This window comes from Oryzias melastigma, linkage group LG4 (assembly GCF_002922805.2).
Source record: "Oryzias melastigma strain HK-1 linkage group LG4, ASM292280v2, whole genome shotgun sequence".
In the NCBI taxonomy this organism is placed as follows: Eukaryota; Metazoa; Chordata; class Actinopteri; order Beloniformes; family Adrianichthyidae; genus Oryzias; species Oryzias melastigma.
The window spans coordinates 1,457,545-1,479,595 of record NC_050515.1 but is presented as its reverse complement, the minus strand read 5'-3'; the positions used below and the strand labels follow the sequence as shown (position 1 = coordinate 1,479,595).

At 39.1% G+C, this 22,051-nt stretch overlaps 2 protein-coding genes across 5 annotated transcripts in view; one reads left to right on the top strand and one right to left on the bottom strand.

Annotated features, from left to right (window-relative positions):
* Nucleotides 1-114: 114 nt before the first annotated feature.
* mob3c (MOB kinase activator 3C) lies at nucleotides 115-6,646 on the bottom strand. 3 transcript variants are annotated; one of them, XM_024278186.2, is made up of 5 exons: nucleotides 6,186-6,646; nucleotides 4,758-4,796; nucleotides 4,106-4,671; nucleotides 2,027-2,229; nucleotides 115-487 (listed from the first exon to the last, which is right to left on the bottom strand). In XM_024278186.2, exons 3-5 carry the CDS (start codon nucleotides 4,521-4,523, stop codon nucleotides 458-460), a joined length of 651 nt encoding a protein of 216 aa, XP_024133954.1. In that variant the 5' UTR covers nucleotides 4,524-4,671; nucleotides 4,758-4,796; nucleotides 6,186-6,646; the 3' UTR covers nucleotides 115-457. The 3 variants fall into 3 exon arrangements, with proteins under 3 accessions (XP_024133954.1, XP_024133953.1, XP_024133955.1); XM_024278185.2 differs by lacking the exon at nucleotides 4,758-4,796; XM_024278187.2 differs by lacking the exons at nucleotides 4,758-4,796; nucleotides 6,186-6,646 and adding an exon at nucleotides 5,677-5,828.
* Nucleotides 6,647-12,768: 6,122 nt separating this feature from the next.
* Nucleotides 12,769-22,051, top strand: part of elovl1b (ELOVL fatty acid elongase 1b) — a 12,975-nt gene continuing 3,692 nt past the window's right edge. Inside the window, exons 1-2 of one of the 2 annotated variants that reach the window (XM_024279179.2) lie at nucleotides 19,578-19,591; nucleotides 19,727-19,749. The gene's annotated coding sequence lies outside the window, so the exon portion shown is untranslated. Of the gene's footprint in view, nucleotides 12,924-19,577; nucleotides 19,592-19,726; nucleotides 19,750-22,051 lie in introns of those variants that run through there. The other variant, XM_024279177.2, reaches the window with a different exon arrangement.

Below are 22,051 nucleotides of genomic sequence, written 5' to 3'. Positions count from 1 at the left end.
CATGATTATAGTTAAAATATGGTCAAATAATAAATGAACATTTCCAGAACAATTCCACTCTAGAGGTTGGATAAATAAATAAATAAATAAATAAACAAATAATGAAGAGTCAGATTTAAAAGTTAGAAGCACTGCACACTTTTATGCTACACACATTGTACAAAATACAAACTCATTCATTCCAGTAAACAAAGACTGCTGATCAGAACACACACATGGACAACGGAAAACAATTTGTTTGAAATGAAAGTGTTTGTTTTGAATTCATGAAGACATGTAAGCACCACAAGTATAGAAAAAATAAATGAAGAACATGGATCAGTTTAAAAATCTTTCTGTTTACAAAAATAACAAACATAAAAGCATCAACAAATGTATGTAAAGTTTTTTTGAAACTGGTGTTTCCTCTTGAGGCTCAGATAACATTTTCACGTCTTTTAATTTTTGTCTTTAGGGGTTAGTTGCATATCTTCTCTGTCATCTCTCTCTGCAACAAAAGAAAAACAGAAGTATGAAAATTACAGTACAATTTAATGAGGGGAAAGACTTGAAAACTATTATTTCATAAGAACTGAAGGTGAAACAGTGAAATAAAAACTGCAAATTTCTGACATAAATATTTCTCTCTAATTACTCTCCACTGGAGGAAAACACATCTCAAGATTTGCAGCAGAGAAACTTAAAGACCCATTCCAAGAAAAATTGTCTTTTTAACACATTCTTATGGCATTTTTCTGACGATGAAGGACATTTATAGAGACAATTAAAAGCACATTTCTGAGTATTTCTTTATTCAAGTTGCTGTGAGTCAGGAGCAGACGAAATAAAAATGTGGTAGTGATGGAAGTGCTACAATCTCCCTCCTCCATCTTATTCTGATGGATCCACTGTCAGACAAATAGATCCATGAATGTCTTTGAACGAGCTGGAATCTGGATCTAAACTGTACGGCTGGGTCGAAACGATAGTGCTCGCCATTTATTTTACACCAATAATGTTAGATTGGGTTTTGAGGGGCTGTAAGCTAGCAGGACAAAAGGATGATGGGAAAGGAGTGCAGGCTTACTCTTCAGTAACAGTCCTGCCCACAACTCAGAGGTGAATTTCTAATGAACTCCTGCCGCTCTGCAGAAACTATGTCCAGAAAACGATACAGATTTTTGGATTTTTGTTTAAAACGCCTCAACTATAATTACAAGACACTGGGTTTAACTGCCACAATAAGAATGTCAGCATTTATTCTTAATTTGTTTAATTCTTATTTTGCATATTTATTTTGTATATTTCTGAGGGACGGAACCTTTGTTAGACTGTGGTGCGCAGAGAAAACTTTTGTCGAAACGCCACTTGTTGAGTTTCGTATGGAAAAAGAGATCAAGCAAAGAAGATGGAAAGTTAAGACACATATGATCAAAAGACTGAAAAGAAAAGATATTTTAACAGTTGTGAAGCTGTATGGAGAAGTTTTCGTGCTTTGTTTTTTTTTTTTGGTGAATGCCCCAGTGAGGTACGCATTTTCATTTTTTGTTAATATAATTTGTTACAGTGAAATTTGTATTTAAGTTATTCATTTGTGAGTTAGTTTGACTTTGTGACCAAAGAAGAGGAATGAAGTCATCAGCGCAACAAACTGCGGTACTATTTGTTATTGGTGCTTCCTCTTCTACTTTTCATTTGCTTAGAGGAACAAATAAGCTTGTCTTTCAATACCAAAACAGTTTTATTTTCAGCTCATGTGATGGAAAACTGAATGGAGAAAAGGAACACTGACTGCTGTAATATAGTACATTTTTCTACCTTTTTGAATAGTGTATATATTACCCCCTTCATGCTGTATATCACTCATTTGCAGCGTACCGTTTAATCAAAAACTAATTTAACATCCCCTGAATGAAAAATAACAAAATAATATGGGAATAAATCCAGACGTGAATATCGTAGCCAGACTGTGTTAGGGGGATTTGGTATCAATTCTGGTTTGTTTGAAACAACCTCCATCTTTCTCAGACCCCGTCTGTGGACTCACCAGCGGCTGCAGCTCAGAGTTGTCGATGAGGTTGAACTCTGAGATGAAGTAGTAGTAGTGTTTGTAGCAGGTGTTGATGTGGGCCTCTGCACCCATGCTGCAGATGCTGTCGAAGTGGTGGATGTAAACGTGCACAAAGACCCTGAACAGACGGCTCAGGATCTTCTTGCAAACCTGCTGGAAGTTCTTGGGGAAAGGAACACCTAAGGAGGGGAAGAAGAACTAAATCAGCAGATTTTCTATGGAAAACAAATCCAGAAAGAATCATTTTTGTTGCTTAGAATATGTAGTTCAACAGAGATTTTCATTTGTGAAATTTGACTCCTCCAATGGGGGAATCAGTTTATCGGTTTAACCCCCTAAAAGCTGAGCATTAACAGGGATGCACCCATTTCAGAGTCTTTGGTGTGACACGACTTCTCAAATCTCGACCTTCTAGTCTCAGGGCGGACACTAGAGGTGTGTATTGGGAAGAGTCTGGCAATACGATCCATATCTTAATACCCAAATAGTTGAGGTAGACCTCTGCTAACCTCCCTGAGTTTGTTCATGAGGAATAAGATACAAAAGCCTTGTTTAGAAAAATATTTAATTTATTAAAAAGGAAATAATTGTTATTAAAAGTTAGAAGCTGACCAACCCTGATCCAACACACCATGTAGTAAAAACTTGACTCCCTTTAGCATTAATATCAGCACCTTTACCTAAGACACGACCAGTAGTAGTAGTAATACATTTGGGGGCTCGTCCGGGATGAGGAAGTAGTTTTTTTGGGTAGGTGCCAGCATCCTTTCCCCGGTGTGACCAGAGTCCGGACTCAAACCAGGTAATTAAAGCATAATCTTGCAATTCTGTACACTTATTTACCTCAACACTCTTATGATACGTATCGTGATATATCCCAAGAAGACTAAACCAGAACTATTTTTTACTTTTTTTAAGAGATGAGATTTAGAAAAAATTCTACCTGAATATTAGTGCGTCTTTCATTGTAATAAAGTGGTAAAATTCATGATCATAACATGAGCAACTGGAACTGTATCTCATTTACAAGTTTCTTTTAACCACAAATTCATGGTGCTTTTATTTTGGTAAATTAAAAATATTTGTTTTAAAGGGAAAATTCAACTTTGTCTGATTTTGACAGCAAAATATTGTTCAGTTTAACACAAAATAAATAAATAAGATTAAATGTATCTTAAACAATAGGGTTAATATAAATATTTTCAGACTATAAAGTAGATTATTTAAATATTTAATTCTGAAGTTTTGTCTAAAAATGGCACGATCGTAGTTATTATACACTGGGAAATTATCAAATTATTTCTAAACACATTTGTCTAAATCAAAATTGGATTGAATTAAGGGGATCCTCTAAATTTAGTAAATATGATGGACGATCCCATTTCTAGAGTCTCTGGTGAGACTCCGCCATGGATTTGAACCAACAACCTTTCAGTCTCAGGGCAGACACTCCACCACAAGGCCACAGAGTAGGAATGAGAGGGAATTCTTCAGATTTAATAAGCATTTCTGACAAATAAATTGAAATGTAAGAAGGTCAAACGTTGCTCATGGAAACAATTCATTTCCAAATGGGTATTAGTAGTTAAGGAGCCCAATTTGGTCTTAAATATGGCTAATTTTAGTCATTTAAATTAGTGAAAGAAAGTATTTATATGAGGTTCTGTGAACTTTTAATAAGCTGTTTGGTTTCTGATTCTTTCTGAGGGTCATGAAGGATGAGGAGCAGATTGGAAAAAGGAAAAGAATGTTAGGAATTCCAATGTTTTAGCCAAATATAACCGTTTTTTCTGTATTTTTAGTGGAAACCGGAGCTCCTTCCACAAACTTCTTTTTCTATAATGACTCTCAAGATAAACATAAAACCAACATGAATGATTCTGCTCTAAATGTCACGTTTGTTGTCCAATTAGCCTGTATTGACCTTAGAAACCACATTTGAAAGATTAATGAAGCAGAACTGACACCACAAACACACCACTAGGAGCAGCAGGTTCCTCACATTACACCCCCAACCAGACCAGGCGCCTCCCCTCGTTGGTTCCTCACACACACCTACTCTGGTGGGAAAGATGTCCTCGTCGTTGATCAGGGACTCTATCCAGTCCATCAGCAGGTTCATGTACTTCAGGGCGGGCAGCTTGGTGGGTTTCCTGTAGTCCTCGCCGTCCCGCCATCGGTACTCGTACTTCAGCCCCCCAGACATGATGGGACACGTGCGCTCCGTGCAGTACTCGCTCATGGTGCCGTAGATCAGGTTTATCCTGTTGAAGAAATCCACCACGTGAACTGCGATCCAGTCGTTGAGGCTCTCCCCGTCTGGCAGCTGGACCACCTTCCGCAGGTCCAAGCCCGACTTGAGCGACGCCTGGGCCTTCTTGTAGAGTTCAAAGCGCTGCGTGCCGGGCTCGAACCGTTTCTTGGGTCTGAACGTTTTGTCTTTGCTGAACACTTGTCCCAGACAGAGCGCCATGGACTCAGTGGTTTCCAGAGAATCTCCAGAATAACAGTCAGGTCTGACTTTGAAATTACAATCTTCCTGAGGAGGGATCGGGTAACTGAAACGGGTCACGAGACGTCTGTCATGAGGAGACTGTAGAAACTCGCTTTGGAGGATGTTTCTGTGAAGCACGAAAGGAGCAGAGATGTTAGAACTGGTCCTCACACCAGAAAGACAGAAAATCTCACTGACAGTTAGACTGTTTACCAGAGGACTGAGGCACAGAACAATGAATGTTAGTGAAGTCTGAAAGAAGAACATATGAGAGGCCAAATCAGATTTAACTCATACTATCTTTCATACCTACCATCAAACTTTTTCATACGTACAATCAACTCTTTCATTTATACTATCAAACTCTTTTATACGTACTTTTAAACTCTTTTATATATACTATTAAACTCTTTCATTTTTACTATCAAAAACTTTATGTACTATCAAACTTTTTCATATATACTATCAAAACTCTTTTATATATACTATCTTCATATATACTACCAAGTACTTTAATATATACTACCAAACACTTTCATACATACTATCAAACTATTAAATGAAGTATCATAAAGTATTATCTCTAGGGGTTAATCCTCCCACCTCAGTTTAAATGTGTAAATAAAATAACATAAATAAATAAAATAGTAAATATGGAAGAGTTTGATAGTAAATATGAAAGAGTTTGATAGTATGATTCAACCAAAGTATGAATTAAATCTTATACAGTTTCTTATAGAAACACATAAAGCGTCAGATCAAACCTCTTCAGGTATTAATGGATGTGAAGGACCTCATCACGAGTTTCTGAGTCAGTCATCAAAACAAATTAAAAAGGTTTTGGACCGTCGAGTTTAACTGGAACCGGTGGACGCCAGACTCAACAAAGATTTATCAGTTGAAAGAGCACACGGAGAAATTTCCCCGGAGAAGTGACCTCATCGGCTCTCTGGTAGAAAACATGTCCGTTTGGGGCAGAAGAGCTCAGATACCCAGTCCATGAAGTTTTGCAAAACTGTGAATTATATTTTATTTTCATCGGTGCAGGAATCCACAGATGTGACACACAGTCACTGGCTGCAACCTGATACTATATCCGCGTTTGTGTCCCGAGTCCCGTTTTAAATCTCACCATTTCCTGTGGTTGCTCCGCTGAAGCAACTTCAAGAAGCAGAAGTTTCTGCCTCTCAGAGATCATTGTGGTCTGCTGTTTTTAAGCGAATCTTTCTTTTCTCCACACAGACTGCACATCGACTCGGTTCTGTTTAGGCTGGCAGGGAAACTGTCAGAGAGCAGAGAAGCTGCTGCTTTCTTCTCCCACTCTCTTGGTTTCAGTTCAGATCTGACCTCTGGGGGACGTAAATAACATCAGAACGGCATCAGGGAGGGCTGCACACATTCTAAAGTTTTGGTTCAGGATGAACTTTGACAAGAATGGCTTCAAATGTCACAGCATGAGGAACAAACGGACTTTAGTTCAGCCGACTGTCAGCAGCCTGAAGCGAGTCTCCTCACGTCTGCATGCATTCTTCTCTGGCTGACACTGAAGATCTTTTCATTTAAACCCAGAAAGAAAACGTTTGGCTGGAAAGTTCGACCAAACCAGGAGCTTACGGAAGGGAAAAGCTGTCTCCACTGTACCTGAGGAATTCCCACAGTCGAGTACGGAATGTGGTGGGAATCTGTGGGAAGTTCAGGGAGGATTGGACTCCTCGTGGAGGTCACTTCCAGCTGAATCTCTCCTCCTTTCTGATCCTAACAGCCTGAGAGCCTCCGACACGGCGAAAAGAGAAAAAAAACTTGTTTTGGCTTCTCTTCCTGTGCTGATGTCACATCCTGACTTTGTCTTCTCCATTATGCTATCTCCATGTGTGTGTGTGGAGGTGTGGGTGTGTCCACGAGCTAAAATGGAAAAGAGGGACTGGAAAAACGGCTTTTGTGCGCCTCCCTCTGCTGTTTTTTTCCCCTGTCATCCCGCTGCAGGGCATTTATCTGAGGAGATCCCAGCCCTCTGCCGGGCTCCTGAAAACAGACCCTTCTGCTGAGACACAGCCAGGGGGTCACACTGAACCCCAACACTACGCCGGGACTGCTGCACTCCAGAAGACACTTCACACACGGAAACAAACGTTTCCATCCACCGGCATTCCACCCATCAACAGACGAGGTGTGTTGGCTGGAAACTATCTACTTCCTCCAACCTTCCAGGGGCTCTGTCTCAAAATGAAAGAGTCCCACTGAAGTGTGCAGAATGTTTGTTTTCTGTTCAGTGATGAAGCAACTCAGAAAACATCCTGCTTTGTTTCCTTGAGACCAAATACTCAACCTAAAAATAAAAATAAAAACAAATCAGCTAAAATTTGGTTTTTACACACCATGCCAAACTGAAATTCAAAATGTTGCCATAAAAGTTTGATTAACTTTCAGCTTTTTGCTGAAAGTTAATCAAGGTCAGTTAATCACTGAAGATGCTGAAGGTTTTTGCTGAAAATGGTGACACAATTTACTTTTTCTGAAGGGATATATGGAAAATGCAAAAGCTATTTGCAAAACGTTAAATTTCCTAAAAGACTGGAAATTTCATTAAGGAACCATGAAAGAGCGTTGTAGTAAAATTGCTTAAAAATCCCTAATACATGCCAATTTTGGAAACATATTTAGTTTATAAGAGATAAACTCCAAATTAGCCAGAAAGCTAGCTTGTTGTTCAAATACTAGCTAAACTCCAAAATAGCCTAAATTTCCTCAGTAAACTAAATTAGCAAAAATCGTTAGCATATTGCTGAAATATTAGGTCAACTCCACATTTTTTGAAAATTATTATAAAGATGAAAACATATCCCATGAATATATTTAAAGTTTTTTATTTTATCTTTTTATTTATTTTAACACATAATAAACAATAAACAACAACAACCACTTAACCCCCCCCCCACCCCCCACTATAACTGCACCAGATTATTACAACAAAGAGATCAAATTATATCAAACAGTAGAAATTAAAGTTACAAAAAAAGCTCATAAAGTTCACAGTTGGATCAATTAGTCAGAGCCGTACAGGAACACAAATGTCTCCATCCAAATCCATGGCAGAGACATTTTAGAAAAAAAAGATAGCTAAATGAAATATCCATATGGTGAGAAACCAAAAATAATGATAATAATAATAATAATAATAATAATAATCTGGGGACAGTAGAGACGTACTGACCAACTATACTATCAGTCCTTATCTCTGATCAGATCCAGAACAGTTTGTCAAGTGTTATCAAATCTGGAGTTAGAACATCTAATTTGTTCAAGAGCTGCTATTGGGCATCTTTTGCTCAATATTTCAAATAGAATAAAGTTTATGAATACCAAAAATACAAGCAGTAATGTCCTGAACGAGCTGAACGTTTGGATACCAAGATTGCTGAAAGTGTGATTGAGATTTTACATGCCAAAAAACGTCCAGAAAGGATCAGGAGAATCACTCTAGTGTGAATTCTTACTAAACATTCACACAATGACTTATATTAAACTGTGTGTATTTATTGCTCTTTTCTACCTTCTAAGAAGACACAAAGTTCTTTACAGTCACAGATGACTCCTATAACCACCATGTGCGGTTCAGTGTTTGGCCCAAAAACTGGGTGGAAACCAAACCTGCGATCTTCCAATCAGAGGTGACTGCTCTACCTCTGCTCTACAACCACCAATACTTATAAAAACATGTACTTTTGTTCCCTTTTCTGAACATTTGAATGGTCAGAGTGGCTCCCAGTGATTGAATAAATCCACAAGGGGGCACCAAACTGTGTTGTCATTTTCATATTTGTTTCTCCTTCAGGATGTTATGGGGCAACATAAGATACTGCATTTCAGTTCTTACACTGAATTCAGTGTATTATAAAAAATTATTATTATTTAAAAACATCACATTAGTGAGAAATTATCTTTTAAACTGGAAACGAACAAACAAATTTGTGACAACAACAGAATCATGAGTTCAGTGTCATAAACCAGCTTTGACTTTACTTGTTTACCTTAAAAATGTTTTTTTTTCTTTCAGTTTAAATGAAGAACATGAAGAACCAGCAAACCATTTTTATACTTCAAGAAATTTCCTACAGGAGACGCCTAAAAATCGGATCCAAACGATGATTTAATTTCGAAATATCAGAACTGATATGAAGATTTATGTCGAATCAAGCATCCATGTTGTGTTTAAGCTCAAATAAACCTGAACTAAAACAACTGTTGCACACATTGTTCATATTAATGACTTCCTGACTCATTTCTGAGTGTTGTTTGTGAACTGAAGCACATTTCACGTTTCACTCTCAGTGATGAGTCACGACAAAAATAAGAGAAAAATGCTGCAGGGATCCTCCAGCGCGGCCCCATGTCACGCTTAACTTGCTTTTTGTGAGTCTGTCATTAGAATTTCATCATGTAAAAATGTGACAGGAGGAAGTAGACGGGCACGGCGTTCTCCTTTCTGCACGATTTGTCACTCGTCAGCTTACGGTAAGCCCCAACCATGCGGTCCGACCAACCCGACTGGCAGTACAGACACTCCACATGAAGAAATCGAAACTTTTCCCTTTAAAGTTTGACGATAGAAACCACATATGAGCTCTATAAACTGCTTTTTGTTTTCAAAGTTGGGATAATTCCTTAAAATTGGACACATAGAACATTTCTGGTGTGAGAGCTGAGCCTCTAGGTCAAAGGTCAGCAACCTTTTATCTGTCCTTGGCCAAAACAAATAAACAAAGCCTACAAGCTAAGACTACCAAAATAATAAAATATTAAGATAAAAAAAACCCAGCAGTGTAAGACTGCTGAGGACAAAGAGGGGAAAGAACAAAAATAAATAAAAGAAAAATAAAATAGCATTTTTTAAAGTACTGATTATTTAATTAGCATGTATTTAATTTATATGAGTTAAATGTATAAACTGATGTCTGAGGTTCACATGGATGATAAACTCTGTAGGTTTTTACATCCTGTTGACCTGAAGACTCTTGTTATTTCAACTCTACCTCCAGAATGAACAGATTTAATATGCAAGGAAAAACTTTGGAAAAAAGTTTGATCTTTTATGAGTTAAAAGCACATATCTTGTATTTTTGTTTACATTGGTTACTAGCTGTCCAGAGCTGCACTGAGAAGATCCTGTTTGGCACAGAGCGTCTTTTATTTTGAAAACTTTAAATATATAAATCAACTTTTGAGAGATGCAAGGTTCTTTTTATATTTTTGCTTTTGTTTGTGCCAAAAAATAGACATAATTCATAGTTTTTATTTTTAAAAAAGATGGTCATGAATGCAAATCCAAACTTCCTAAAGGCTAAAGTAAGACTCCGTGGCTCCTTCTGGGCTTTGATCAGGAGAAAGCGAGTCCAAATGGCTCTTTTACTGTGAAAGGTTGTTGACCTCTGACCTAAGGTATAACAAAAGAAAATGTCATTTTTGTCTTGAGTTGTTTGAAACCTTTCATCGGAGTGCATTAGCTCCACAGCGGTGATCCTGTCCGGCACATGGCGTCTTTTATTTTGAAAGGACTTCATTTCAAAAGTTAAAAAAAAAAAAAAAATCCAAATTTTAGAAAAATCTCTGTTTCTTTTTACATTTTTGTTTATTCAGCCAAAAAGAAAAAAAATATATTTAGAGCCGATTGGCTCTTTTATTGTTGAAGGTTCCAGACCATGTAGGTCAAAGGTCAGAGAGGATTTGAGAGGTGACGTCACTGAGAATGTTTTAATGACTTGGTGGATGATTCATAATCACACAGACGGAGCGAGAGTCCTATCATGGTGGAGCTTCAGTGGCAGCACCACACAGAAATCCCTTTTTAAAGCTCTAAACTCATTTTTAGAACAATATCAGTCGACTCATCTCCGCTGGCTGGACAGCGTAAACGCTCATGAGCATCACAGCACATGATGTTTGACTCCCGGATACACGCAGACTTTATCTTATCTGACACCACATTGAGCTGAATGAGAGCTCCATAAACGAGTGTCGTCGTCCTGTCGGGCATGAGGGGAAAATGTTCCCATCATGGGGGCAATAAAAGTCTCCACGCTCAGATGTGGTCATCTTCTACCTCCATTCCTGTCCAAACAGCTTTTTATTCGTCCTGTCTTTAACTAACTCAGATGAGCCTAAAATAATGACTGCTTTAGAAAAAGAAGTTTCTTTGGTGTCTTAAATGTGTCTAAATGATCTCATTTATCTTTAAAAGTACAGATAATTCTTTGAATTCAGAGCTGAGAAACAGGACAAATAAACTAAATATAAACATCACTAATTTAGTGTTGTTTTAAAAAGACTTCTAAAGATTTTTTTCCCATTAATTATTAATTTAGAGGCATGTTGTGATGAAAAAAATTCTATAAAACAAAAAAATATATATAATTTACTAAACACTGGATGGAATAAAACTGTAAAAAAGAAGATTTATTTTCTTTAAATATACAACAATATTATTTTAAATAAAGCTTGGAGCTTCAGTTTGACATACGGACAACAAAGTAACTTAAAAAAAAAAAACTTAAAAAAACCCCACAAATTTCAGTCTAAATACACAAACTTTTAGTTTAGTTTCCTACGCTTTTGGATTTTTACAAAGATTTAAAGAAATTAAAAGAGAATTTGTGAATTTGTAAATTTACATTATTAAAAACAAGGCTCTGTGTTTCCAGAACACAAACGCTCTGAAAAGAAGACGTTCACATTTTTACATCCAAATAAACAAACAATGGAAAATACTATTGACAGAACTAAAAAAATATAAGAAATTCTACTTAAAGGTTAAATGATTTAAATGACATCATTTTAATGGTGACTCATTGTTTTATAGAATAAAGAAAACTACATCTTTGTAATTCCAGGCAAAGTTCGTGTGGGAAGAAACTCCATCTATGAACAAAATATTAGCAGAATAATGAGAGTTTCACTATGACAGGAAGTTATTCAGCACTAGAGGTAGAGCTTAGGGAAAATCTAGATCACTTGTCAAAGTCACGGCCCGGGGGCCGGATCCGGCCCTCCGAGTTATTCTATCTGGCCCTCCAGATCATTTTATTTTATTGTTATTAATGACCCGATGTTATCTTGCGTTATCATTTATAACTTGTATCATTTTGATTAAATATGTTTTTATAGAGAGGAAAATATTAAATGTTAAGGCTTAAGTTGATTTATTCTGGAATAATATTCCTGCCTTTTTATTATTCAGAATTATGTTAAAATGTTACAGTGTTAAAGTTTTAAAAATTAGCATTTTGCTAGCTTTTTGGACTATTTTGGCATTTAGTAAGATTTTTTTCAGGATATTTTGGAGTTTATCTAATATTTCAGCTACATGCTAGCTGTTTTGGATAATTTAGTCTTTTTTCTGTTTTTAAGGCTGTTTTTTAAGCTAGTATTTCAGCTACATGCTAGGCAGACCTAAATTATTTCAAGTTTTTAGGCTAATGTGGCATTTAGCTAACATTTTAGTTGACTATCAGCTTCAGTGTTTTTAGTTATTTATTTCAGCATCTTCAGCGGACAAATTCAGCTTCCAGCATTCACGCTAGCATATATATCTAGTTCATAATTATGTTAAAAAGTTACAGTTTTAAAAATGTAGTTAGTGTGTTCCATAAATGTTTATCCGTGACCTCAGGTGTGTTCTGGATTTTGGCCCCTCTGTGATTGAGTTTGACTCTCCTGCTGTAGAGGATCAAAAATGAGGCGATAAATTTCACATCCAATGAATTCTGAAGGAAGTTTGTTATTCAAAAAGATTCTATCTACAGAATTAAGATAATAAATTGTTATTTTTTCACAATCAGATTATATGTCTTTCTTCTAAATAAGATTTTGATCACTTATACTAGAAATTTGAAGTTCGGAGCAGAACAAGAAAGGCCTTCAGCTTTTAAAACGAGATAATCTCTGAATTGTTATTTTCTTTTCTGGAATAAGAAGCTGAAAGTTTCCACTTTTGTTTTCATCTTAGTAATAGTGAAACGTTTATCTTTTGCTTTTAGTTTGACATGAATTCCTGAAGTGTGTGAATGGAAGCATCCTTCAGGGGAGATCGCTCAGACTGAAGATGCAGAAGTCCCCTCAGCAGCAGCATGGTCTTCCCTGGATGAATATGACATGTTTCGCGGTCTCTGGTCTTCCTCCTCACACTGGAGGTGACATTTGATTACGTCCATACAAGGCGACCGCTCGGGTGGGCGGTGCGGACGTGGCCCCGCCCCCCTCGGAGCTCCATCTAAGGGCTGGGTCAAGAGGAAGATTTAAACCGAGGAGGAAGAGGAAGCTCGCCCAACTTGTGACACGCGCCTCTCCCGCCAGCTGTGGACTCCCGCGCGGCCTCGCTTCCTCCGAGTGAGTCTTCATTTGACGTTTCTTTGACTTTCGGCTCGTTTTCTGATGTTTTAGGGGGAACGTTTTGGCGCTCTCCTCTCGAGGTCACGGAGTTCGTCAACTCCTGAGATGATGATGATGATGCTGCTGCGAACTTTTACCGATTAAACTGCGTCCGTGTGGAGACTCCAATCATTAGTTTATGACGAGGCTTGTGGAGGATCTTCACCTGAGCAGGTGATGGAGATCTGACAGATTATTAAGGCTCGCGGCTGTCAAAGGAGACGATATAATCTCTAATCTCATTTTTTCACTTCTTTCTTTGATCTCCTTTGATCTAAACGGTTCCAGTAGTTAACTGTTAACCAGCTGAACAATGGACCGGCCCCCAAAACGATTCATGTCCGTCACTTTTTATTTCCATAAAAGGGTATTCTTCTATTCTAACACTAATCTAGTTTTCCTTTGATCTAAATGGTTCAGTAACTGAGATAAAGAGCTGTCTTTAAAGACTAAGTCCCACTCTCTGAAGTTCTCAGTCGTCTAATCCTCTGGTTAACTATCAACATTAACCAGCTAAACTATGGAAGAATCACTAAACTCCAGTTAGTCATCTATAAAGTGTCCTATTCTAATGCTAATCTTAATCTCCTTTGATCTTAACGGTTCCAGTAGTTAACTGTTAACCATCTGAACAATAGACAGCCGCTAAGATCAATTCATATCCGTCACTTTTCTGTATTCTTATTTCTATGAGGAGGTATTCTTCTATTCTTATGCTAATCCTAATCTCCTTTGATCTCCTTTGATCTAAAAGATGGTTAACTGTTAACCAGCTGAACAGAAGTTCAATTCACATCTGTCACTTTTGTTTATTCTCATTTTCATGACAGAAGGTATCCTTACATTCTAATCCTAATCCCCTTTGATCTCCTTTGATCTGAATGGTTCGGTAACTAAAATAAAGAGCTGCCTCTAAGACATTCCCACGTTCTAAAGTTCTCAGTCTTCTGAACCTGTGGTTAACCAGCTAAACTCTGGATAAACCACTGAACTCCAGTTGGTCACCTATAAGGTGTCCTTCTGGTTCAGAACTACTTTATTTTGGGCACAACTTCATTAAAAATTTCCATTGTGTTGTAACATTTTCATTTGAATCATTGGCTATTATAAACTATAAACTCGTAAAGAGTTGGAGCTCAAACTAATATGGCTGACTCGAGGTATTTTCACCTTAAAGCCCCAATGGTAATATTTGGCATAATTAAATAAACATTTCTACAAATATTTGTTTTCTACTAAAGGAAATGAGTACCAGTGACGAGTTGAATACTTTTCTTGCGTTTTGTTTCCTTGCATACAGTTTCCAGCCCTCATCAATGCTCCATCCGCGACTGTTAACAGTGCAAACAAAAAGCTTTAACTAGCGACGACGAGATAATGACGACCTCTCAAGGTCAACCAACCCGCTTGTATCCCTGCTAATGTCAACAGCTGGGCCGTGGAGTGACAGTCGCCGCCTCCCTCTGTTATCACTCCGCACGCCTCCAATGTCAACACGGCCGGCTTCACGTTAAGGCAGAGCGAGTGTCAACGTTTCAGCCAATTACAACAAAGAATATCTCAACGATTTATTAAAAATAACTTTGGTTTGTGGAGCCGTCGTACTTCCTGCTGGTTACTTTCCCCGATCGATGATTCTGGACCTCATTTTTCCCACTTCAACAGACGTCCTTCAGCACCGGGCTCTCCTATTTATTAATCTTACCGGAGCCCAAACTGATAAAATGTAAGAGTTATGACTACTGTTTGAACTGGATATCTTTACAATGCCATCCTTTGGCAAACACTTGCTTAGGATTTCCTGGATTTCAGTAAGAGGACTCTGTCCCTGCTGAGGAACAAATTATTAAAAATAAATGAGTCACTTTATCAGATTACAGGCTGCTTTTGTTTATGATGGTCTAAATACAAACCTCACCAGGTCGCACCACCACCTTCACCTGGTGGGAGTTCAACCCAATGAATCAAAGACCCAAGAGGTCTGAATCTGAACAAATTCAAAAACTGACAGAAATGACTGAATCTGGGATCTGAACAGATAAGGTAAATAAGATTCCTAGTGCGTGTTGTCAGCCTGATGTGGTGGAGGGTTTATCATGGAGGTGGTAGAGACATTCACTGTTGGGGAATTTGAAGAATGTGTTGGAGTTTCAGTAGTTTTCATCTTCTGCATATTCATGAAGCCTCCCAAACGAGGGCGGTCCATGTCTCACCTGGTGGTTCTACCAGCTGGGGAACGTTTTCTGGGAATCTGGAGCAAAGGTTAGATGTGGGAACGCTGCAGCACGAACTCTAATAGAGAGCCTCAACGTCCTCGTGTTTCAGAAGGCTGTTGGGTTTTCAGGATTTTGTTGTTCTAAACAAAATATCGGAGTTTGCCGGCATATTCTATTTCATTCCAGTGGATCCTGAAGTCTTGCCTAATCCCAACCCGTTTTCCAGTTTGTTTTTTGGCCTTTTGGATCTGAAGGAGTGCAAAGTCTAGGCCGGTCGGTTCAGGATGTTTCCGTCTGTTCTCCTTTGTCTCTACGATCGCCGTGAACTTGAGCCCTTTTCCTCGGGGACAGGTGAATTGTTGTTGCCGTGGAAAGTTACAGAAATCTGAGTCGCTCACAGCTGAGATGTGAACGAGGACTGAGGGAAGTGCTGACAGAAAACAAGACTCGTCTGAATCCAGCTGAATAGCTGCAGGTCGGACACCAGACCCACCCTCCACACACCCAAACGCAATAAAGGCAATGCTGTCAGCAGTAAGTCGGCTGGATGGTGTTCCTCTACAGCAGGGGGTCAAAGTCGATCACACCAGGGGCCAAAATCCAAAACACACCTTAGGTCATGGGACGAACAGGATAAACATTTATTGAACACTGTAAAAATACATTTTTAAAACTGTAACTTTTTAGCATAATTATGAACTAGATATATAGCATTACCTGTGATAATGCTAGTGTGGATGCTGTAAACTGAATTTGTCCGCTGAAGATGAAAGTGCTGATAGCTGAAAACGCTGAAGCTGATGCCAAGCTAAAAAATAGCTGAAATTCTAAATAAATAGCCTAAAAATTGAAATAAGCCAAAACAGCTAGCATGTACATATTAGCGAAAAATCCCGAACAGCCTGATTTTTTTTTTAAACAAACCTAAATTATCAAAAATGGCTAACCTAAAAAAACTTAAAAAATAGCTAGCCTAAAAAACTTGAAAAGAAAACTTAGGATAGCCAAAACAGCTAGCATGTAAATATTAGCCTAACCTCTGAACAGCGTAATTTTTTTAAAGCCTAAATTAGCCAAAACAGCTAGCATGTAGCTGAATCTGCGATAATGCTAGTGTGAATACTGTAAGCTAAATGTGGCCGCTGAGGATGCTAGTGCTAATAGCTGAAGATGCTGAAATTGTAGCAAAAATCGCTGAAGCTGATAGTTAGCAAAAATATTAGCTAAATGCCAAATTAGCCTAAAAAAAAGTTGGGGTTGCCAAAACAGCTAGCATGTAGCTGAGATATTAGCTAAACTCCAAAATAGCCTAAATAATCTTAGTAAATGCCAAAATAATCCAAAAAGCTAGCAGAGTGGTAGTTTTTAAAACTGTAACTTTTTTAACATAATTCTGAATAATAAAAATGCAGGAATATTATTCCAGAATAAATCAACTTAAACCTTAAATAACTTTAATATTTTACTCTCCATAAAAATATATTTTGTCAAAAATAATAAGTCAAAAATAAGCGTTTGAGTAAAGCTCCCTCGACCTCAACACATGTGGTAGAAGGCCCACCAGCTCTGTCATCCGTTTGTTTTAACCTTAAACCCACTTTCTTTAAGTTGCAAACCTTTCCTCAATATTTAATTAAGGCTGACCTCTAAAACGAGAGAATCCGGGTGAAGCGGTTAATTGTTGGCGGGGTCGGGTTACTCCCTAGAATCCAGCTGGTCCTACTTGGAGTTTTTCTTAAAAGTAATAAGATATTTGAGTTCACAGAAGAGAAATCCGTTTCGACAAACACTTTCAATCACATCAGTTGAACGTAAGCACAGGATTTCCCCTCCAGCTCTGTTAAATCCTAAACTCTCTGCTGTTTTCAGAGGACCCTCCAGCGTAAGGCTGTAATACTTCAGTCTGTAACCTTTCAGGCTTTATGTACAGAACAAAAAAGTACTGAAAGGAGTCGCGTTTCAGAGGTTAATGACTATTTTCTTTGCGTCATGTTTGAGAACCTCTTCTGTTTCGGTTGCGGCGGCTTGGCTCACGTGGTGGAAAATGTTGTAAATCATAGTTTACACATCCTGGGCTTGTGCGGAGCGTCGGCTGAATGCTTTTCCTTTTAGTCTCTGCCGAACGAGTTGGGATGAAATTCTCTCGGTGCTTTCAAGGAGAAGACCCAGTCCTGTCTGCGCGGGACGGATGGAGCGTACTGTCAGAACCCGTCATCTGGAGCGAGTGGCCCGGCAGGCTCGACTGGAACGTGGGGGTGTAGAGGCGACTGGGTGGGACGGGAAGGTTTTGGTTTCAGAATGGAGGATTAGCAGTTTTTAGGAGCATCAACCAACAGAACATAAACGTTTGAACATATTCACACCGTTATCTACAGTAGTTCTAGACGTGGAGTACTTGGAGGGTTTGATCCTCCTAGTGTTTCTAGGGTTCCAAAGAAGGAAAAAGTGTTTATAAGTGATAAAGTTTTATAAAGTTGCTCTTTTTTTTTGCTTAAAGACTGTTGCTCCATTTCAAGGTTGCTCTTTGCTTTATTTTGAAAGTTGGCTGGATATGAAGCAGATATCTTCCTCACCGTAGGTTTATCGAAGTTCACAAAACTGTTTAACTTCAGCTGCTCTGAGGAGGACGTTTGTCTGGATCAGTGACAGGAACCAGACTGCCAAGGACATCAGTGTCTGCTGAGTTATGAAAATGTTAATGCGAGTGTTAGGGGGGGGTTATCAACATGAATGTTTCAACAAACTATTAGACACAATTGATACAAGAGCTTCTTTATATCTTATCCTTTATGTAGCCTAATTAGATATCAGATTCTCCAAATCTTGGTTTGAACGTCAGACTTGCACTAATTGTGTTTGTCACCAAGTATTCTTGATTTTAAAAAGTGAATTATAGCAGTTTCAATTATATGAGTTACATAAACGTTTGTTATCCAAACTTTTGATGGAATCCTGTGTTTCTTTTTTTGTTGGTCTTGGAACTTTTCGGTTGTCAAACGCTCCGTTGGGCTAACTGCTCTTCAGTCGAGTCTTCATTGGTCAAATTTTACTCGCGTTGGATAATAGAAACATTAATGACTTCATTATTTATAAATGAATGATCCATTAGTCAAATTACTAATTAAAACAATTATTTTGGGTTATGATAAACTGTTTTGGGTAAAAAAAAAAGTTGGTATTTCTTGCATTTAAAAAATAACGTAAAGCCTGGAAATGATAAAAGTGGCCTAAAGGAATCGACTTTGAAGTTAAATTTAAGTCAGGTGTTGGCGTGTGGACGCACCACTCACGGTAGTTCTTCCTTCAGGGGCTCATGTTGTACAGTAGGAGGGTTTCACTGGGCGGTGGGAACCTTCAGGTGGTCTTCATGGGCCGGACTTTCAGGTAAGACCTGCTGAGTCGGTAAGAAAGCCGATTTGACATGTCGGGTATCTGACTTTGAACTGCTGCGCACAGAGAACTCTAAACTACACGCTGACTGTGTTTTTCTGTTAGCCGTTCTTTCTATGATTGATGTTTTTCTAACAGAAAACACAGTTGGCAAAACGATCTCAAAGCCGGATTGGGAGGAAAAAAAGAAAATCATGCGTCTCTGATATTGTTCAGGGGCCGGGCCAAATGTGGAGGTGGGCCGGATCTGGCCCGCGGGCCGTAGTTTGGGGACCCTGCTCTATGTCCCCCTTGCCGGAGTGACCGTCGTGACTTTGACCTCTTTCTGTGCAGCCCAACGTGGCGCCCGGTTTGTGCCCGTGGGGTTTCTGCGGGCGTGGTAACTTCCTTTTGGAGAACATAACTTTCTTACGTAACCATTTCTGCAGATTTTTTAAGCATTATATTTTTTATGACTCACGTTTCCCTTTTCTGCAATCACTCTGGTATGTCAACATGCTAGCTGTACAAAGTGGCCGTGTTATCGCAGCTTCTGCTTCATGGGTTTCCATTGTTACTCGGCCGGCTCGAGTGCACGTGTGCGGCAGACAAAGGGTAAATAGGAATGCTTGGAGTGGGAGTGTAGCTCAGGGGCAGAAGTTTGGTGCAGTTTGGCTCAAGTTTTTACTCCAGCCAGATGAAAATGTCAGTTTCGTGGGTGTGGGCTGATGGAGGCATAACAATGCCCCCTTTCATGGTTACAGTCTCTGCTGATTCTGTGAATAATACCAGCAGCCCACTCCGAGGGGGAAGGAAAACCTACCCGGCAACTCCTGAGCCGCGGCGAGGGCTGGGTGTGCCTGGGGGGGGTTGGAGTGTGTGAAGTCAGGGCGGTGGTCATAAGAATCCAGCCTCCTGGCTTTAATGTGCTGCGTGGGTTTAAATTGGTCGTCCCCCCCTGGCTGGCGTCGCACACAAAGCTCGGCCTCTCCGCCGCTCGGCCTCTTCCTTCCTCTAGAGAGCTGGTTATTCATCCACGCTGTGAGTCAGGGAGGGTGGGGATTCGGAAGACTGCTGTACCAGTCACACTTTGTCAGCTTCATTCCTTCACCTCATCCCTCTTTCTCTTCCTCTCTGCTGTCGCTCTGCGGTCCGCGCTCACTTTCATGGTTGTAGGAGGAACGTCCGTCCTGAAGAAGGTAAGCTTTACCGAGAAGAACTGTTAACTTTTACATCTGTCTGTTCATCATTAACTTTAAACTCGTGAGTTTGACTTAGTTTTCCATCCGCTGGACTTCCTGTCGCCACTTTGTGGGAAAATGACCCACTTTTCTAACTTTCTCTAGATACTTTCATCAGTTTTCTTTTGCTCTGAAGGTACAGAAGTTTGATTTTTCAATAAGGTGCTTAAGAGTCACATGGTCGCTTCTAAATTGCATCACAGTGTCACGGGAAGCCTTCTCACCGTCATGAGAACCTTCTTCTCCTGCTGATTCAGCAAAGCGGCCGACAGGACGTCCGCAGGTTCGTTAGATCGACTCTTCGCTGGGCGGTTGGTGCAGCGAGGAGACGCTCTGCTGCTTACAGAGCTGGAAGTCAAGCGCCGCCGTTTCCTTTGAACTTTATCTTAATCTGAATCTTCGAGCTCAGGAAGCCGATAAGGATTCGGAATCGCTTGATTTCCTTCCTGATTATTGTTGGTTCAAACTTTGAGAAATCCACTATGAGTGTAAAATGAATCATTCCATTTGTTAACTGTTTAATCTGAAACATTGAAGCCACAGGAGGTGGTTGATCTAAAGATGGACGCTTTGTTTAGTCTTTATCTTCTTCCTGTAAATTGGGGTGAAGTTGAAGGAAACTGTTTACATTTGTTGGTCCTTGGATAAAGTTGGAGGATTATTCTGCTCACGTTGCAGCCCCGCCCAGCTGGCCCACAGTCTCCTCCCTCAGAAAAGCTCAAATAAATGAAACTGTTTGACAAATGAATGAATTCTGCTGCATTCATGAGAGCAAAGGCTTGATCCTGTTGGAGACTTGGTCCTGAATTTCCAGTAAGTTTTCCATCTTTGGGATCAGAATGATTTAGTCAGAATTAGACTTTACTACCTTTTTTGTGTGTGGTTGCATAACCAGCTCCATTATCCTCCATTATCCTCCTCTTGAAGAGGTGAGGTGCCACAGGCGACTCCAACTTGCTTTCTTTTTTCTTCCTCCACAGAAATATTTGAAATACCACGTTTGTTATGAAATTCTCACGTGCACGTTGACAGGTCAGATGCTTCCAGACGCATATTTGTGAAGGAAGTTGAGCCAAAGGTGTGTCACAAACTCCAGCTCTCTGTAATGTGCACAAAAGTTACGTAAAGTTCCTGTGGTAATCTGCAGAAGGAGAAGTGTCGAGTGAGTTCACGAGTGACACAGTGACTGAACAGAACCGTTTCTTACATGTTGGTAACTCTTAAGTGTTTAAATATTAGCCGAGACAAAAATGTTAAATATTTCTGATTGATGAAGCCTGGATTGGGTTCTATTGATCTGTTAACGTCTAACATTTCCTGTGTGGTTTGGTGTGCAGGTCCTTTTTTAATGGTTAACTGGTTCTGACCTTCATTCCATTGGCTGGAATTATTAACCTTTCAGGATATATAGATCTAGAGAACATTCTGCAGGAAGAGCTTTTAATTCATGCAGCATGAAAGTATTTACTGTAGAAATCTTGTTTGGTCATCGCAGGAGAATACATTTGTTGTAAAATGTCAGAAATTCACTGTTTTTGTGGCTAAATTTGAAGCGATCTCTTGAAGAGGAGTTGGTGTCTTCCCTCCTGGGTTTGGTTCTTCCACACAATCGGCCTTATTGTGGTTTGCGGCTGGCCCTCCCAGGCCTCTGTAGCCCCTCCTCTCTGATGTCAGGCCATGTCTGCTGAGGGTTTGAGCCGAGCTAAAGCCTCTCATTCGTTGGGAAATTCTCCTCTTTAAGGCATTTGACAGACTTACAAGCCTGTTCACATTTTTATGCACGTGTTTGTCAGAATTCCCGCCCTAATCCTAAACTATCTAGTGCCCTGGACCTTAAAGGCAATTCGGACACCATGTCCGAATATAGTGTGTTCCCCATTTTCTAGTGATGTCCAAATATACCAATTCCAAAATTGAGTACACTAGAAATTTCCCAGAAGTCTTTGCAAAAAACTAGTGTTCATCAATGCTCATTAGACTAGTGAATATAGCTAAATTTAACCTTCATAAATGAAGGAAAATCCCCCAAAATGTAGAATATTTATTAACAAATTCAATGTGTATTTGGAGTCATTGATGCTCCTCAAGAAACCAAAAATAAAGACAAAATATGATAAACTAAAACTTGACTTGCGTATCTATGTATATATTTTTTTACATTTTATTATTTTTTTTTAATTCTGTTCTATTTAATGCTGCAATCGCCCTCTGTTTGGTTGTAATGTAAAAAAAGCCATGTTTTTTCTTTTTTTTTTTTTTT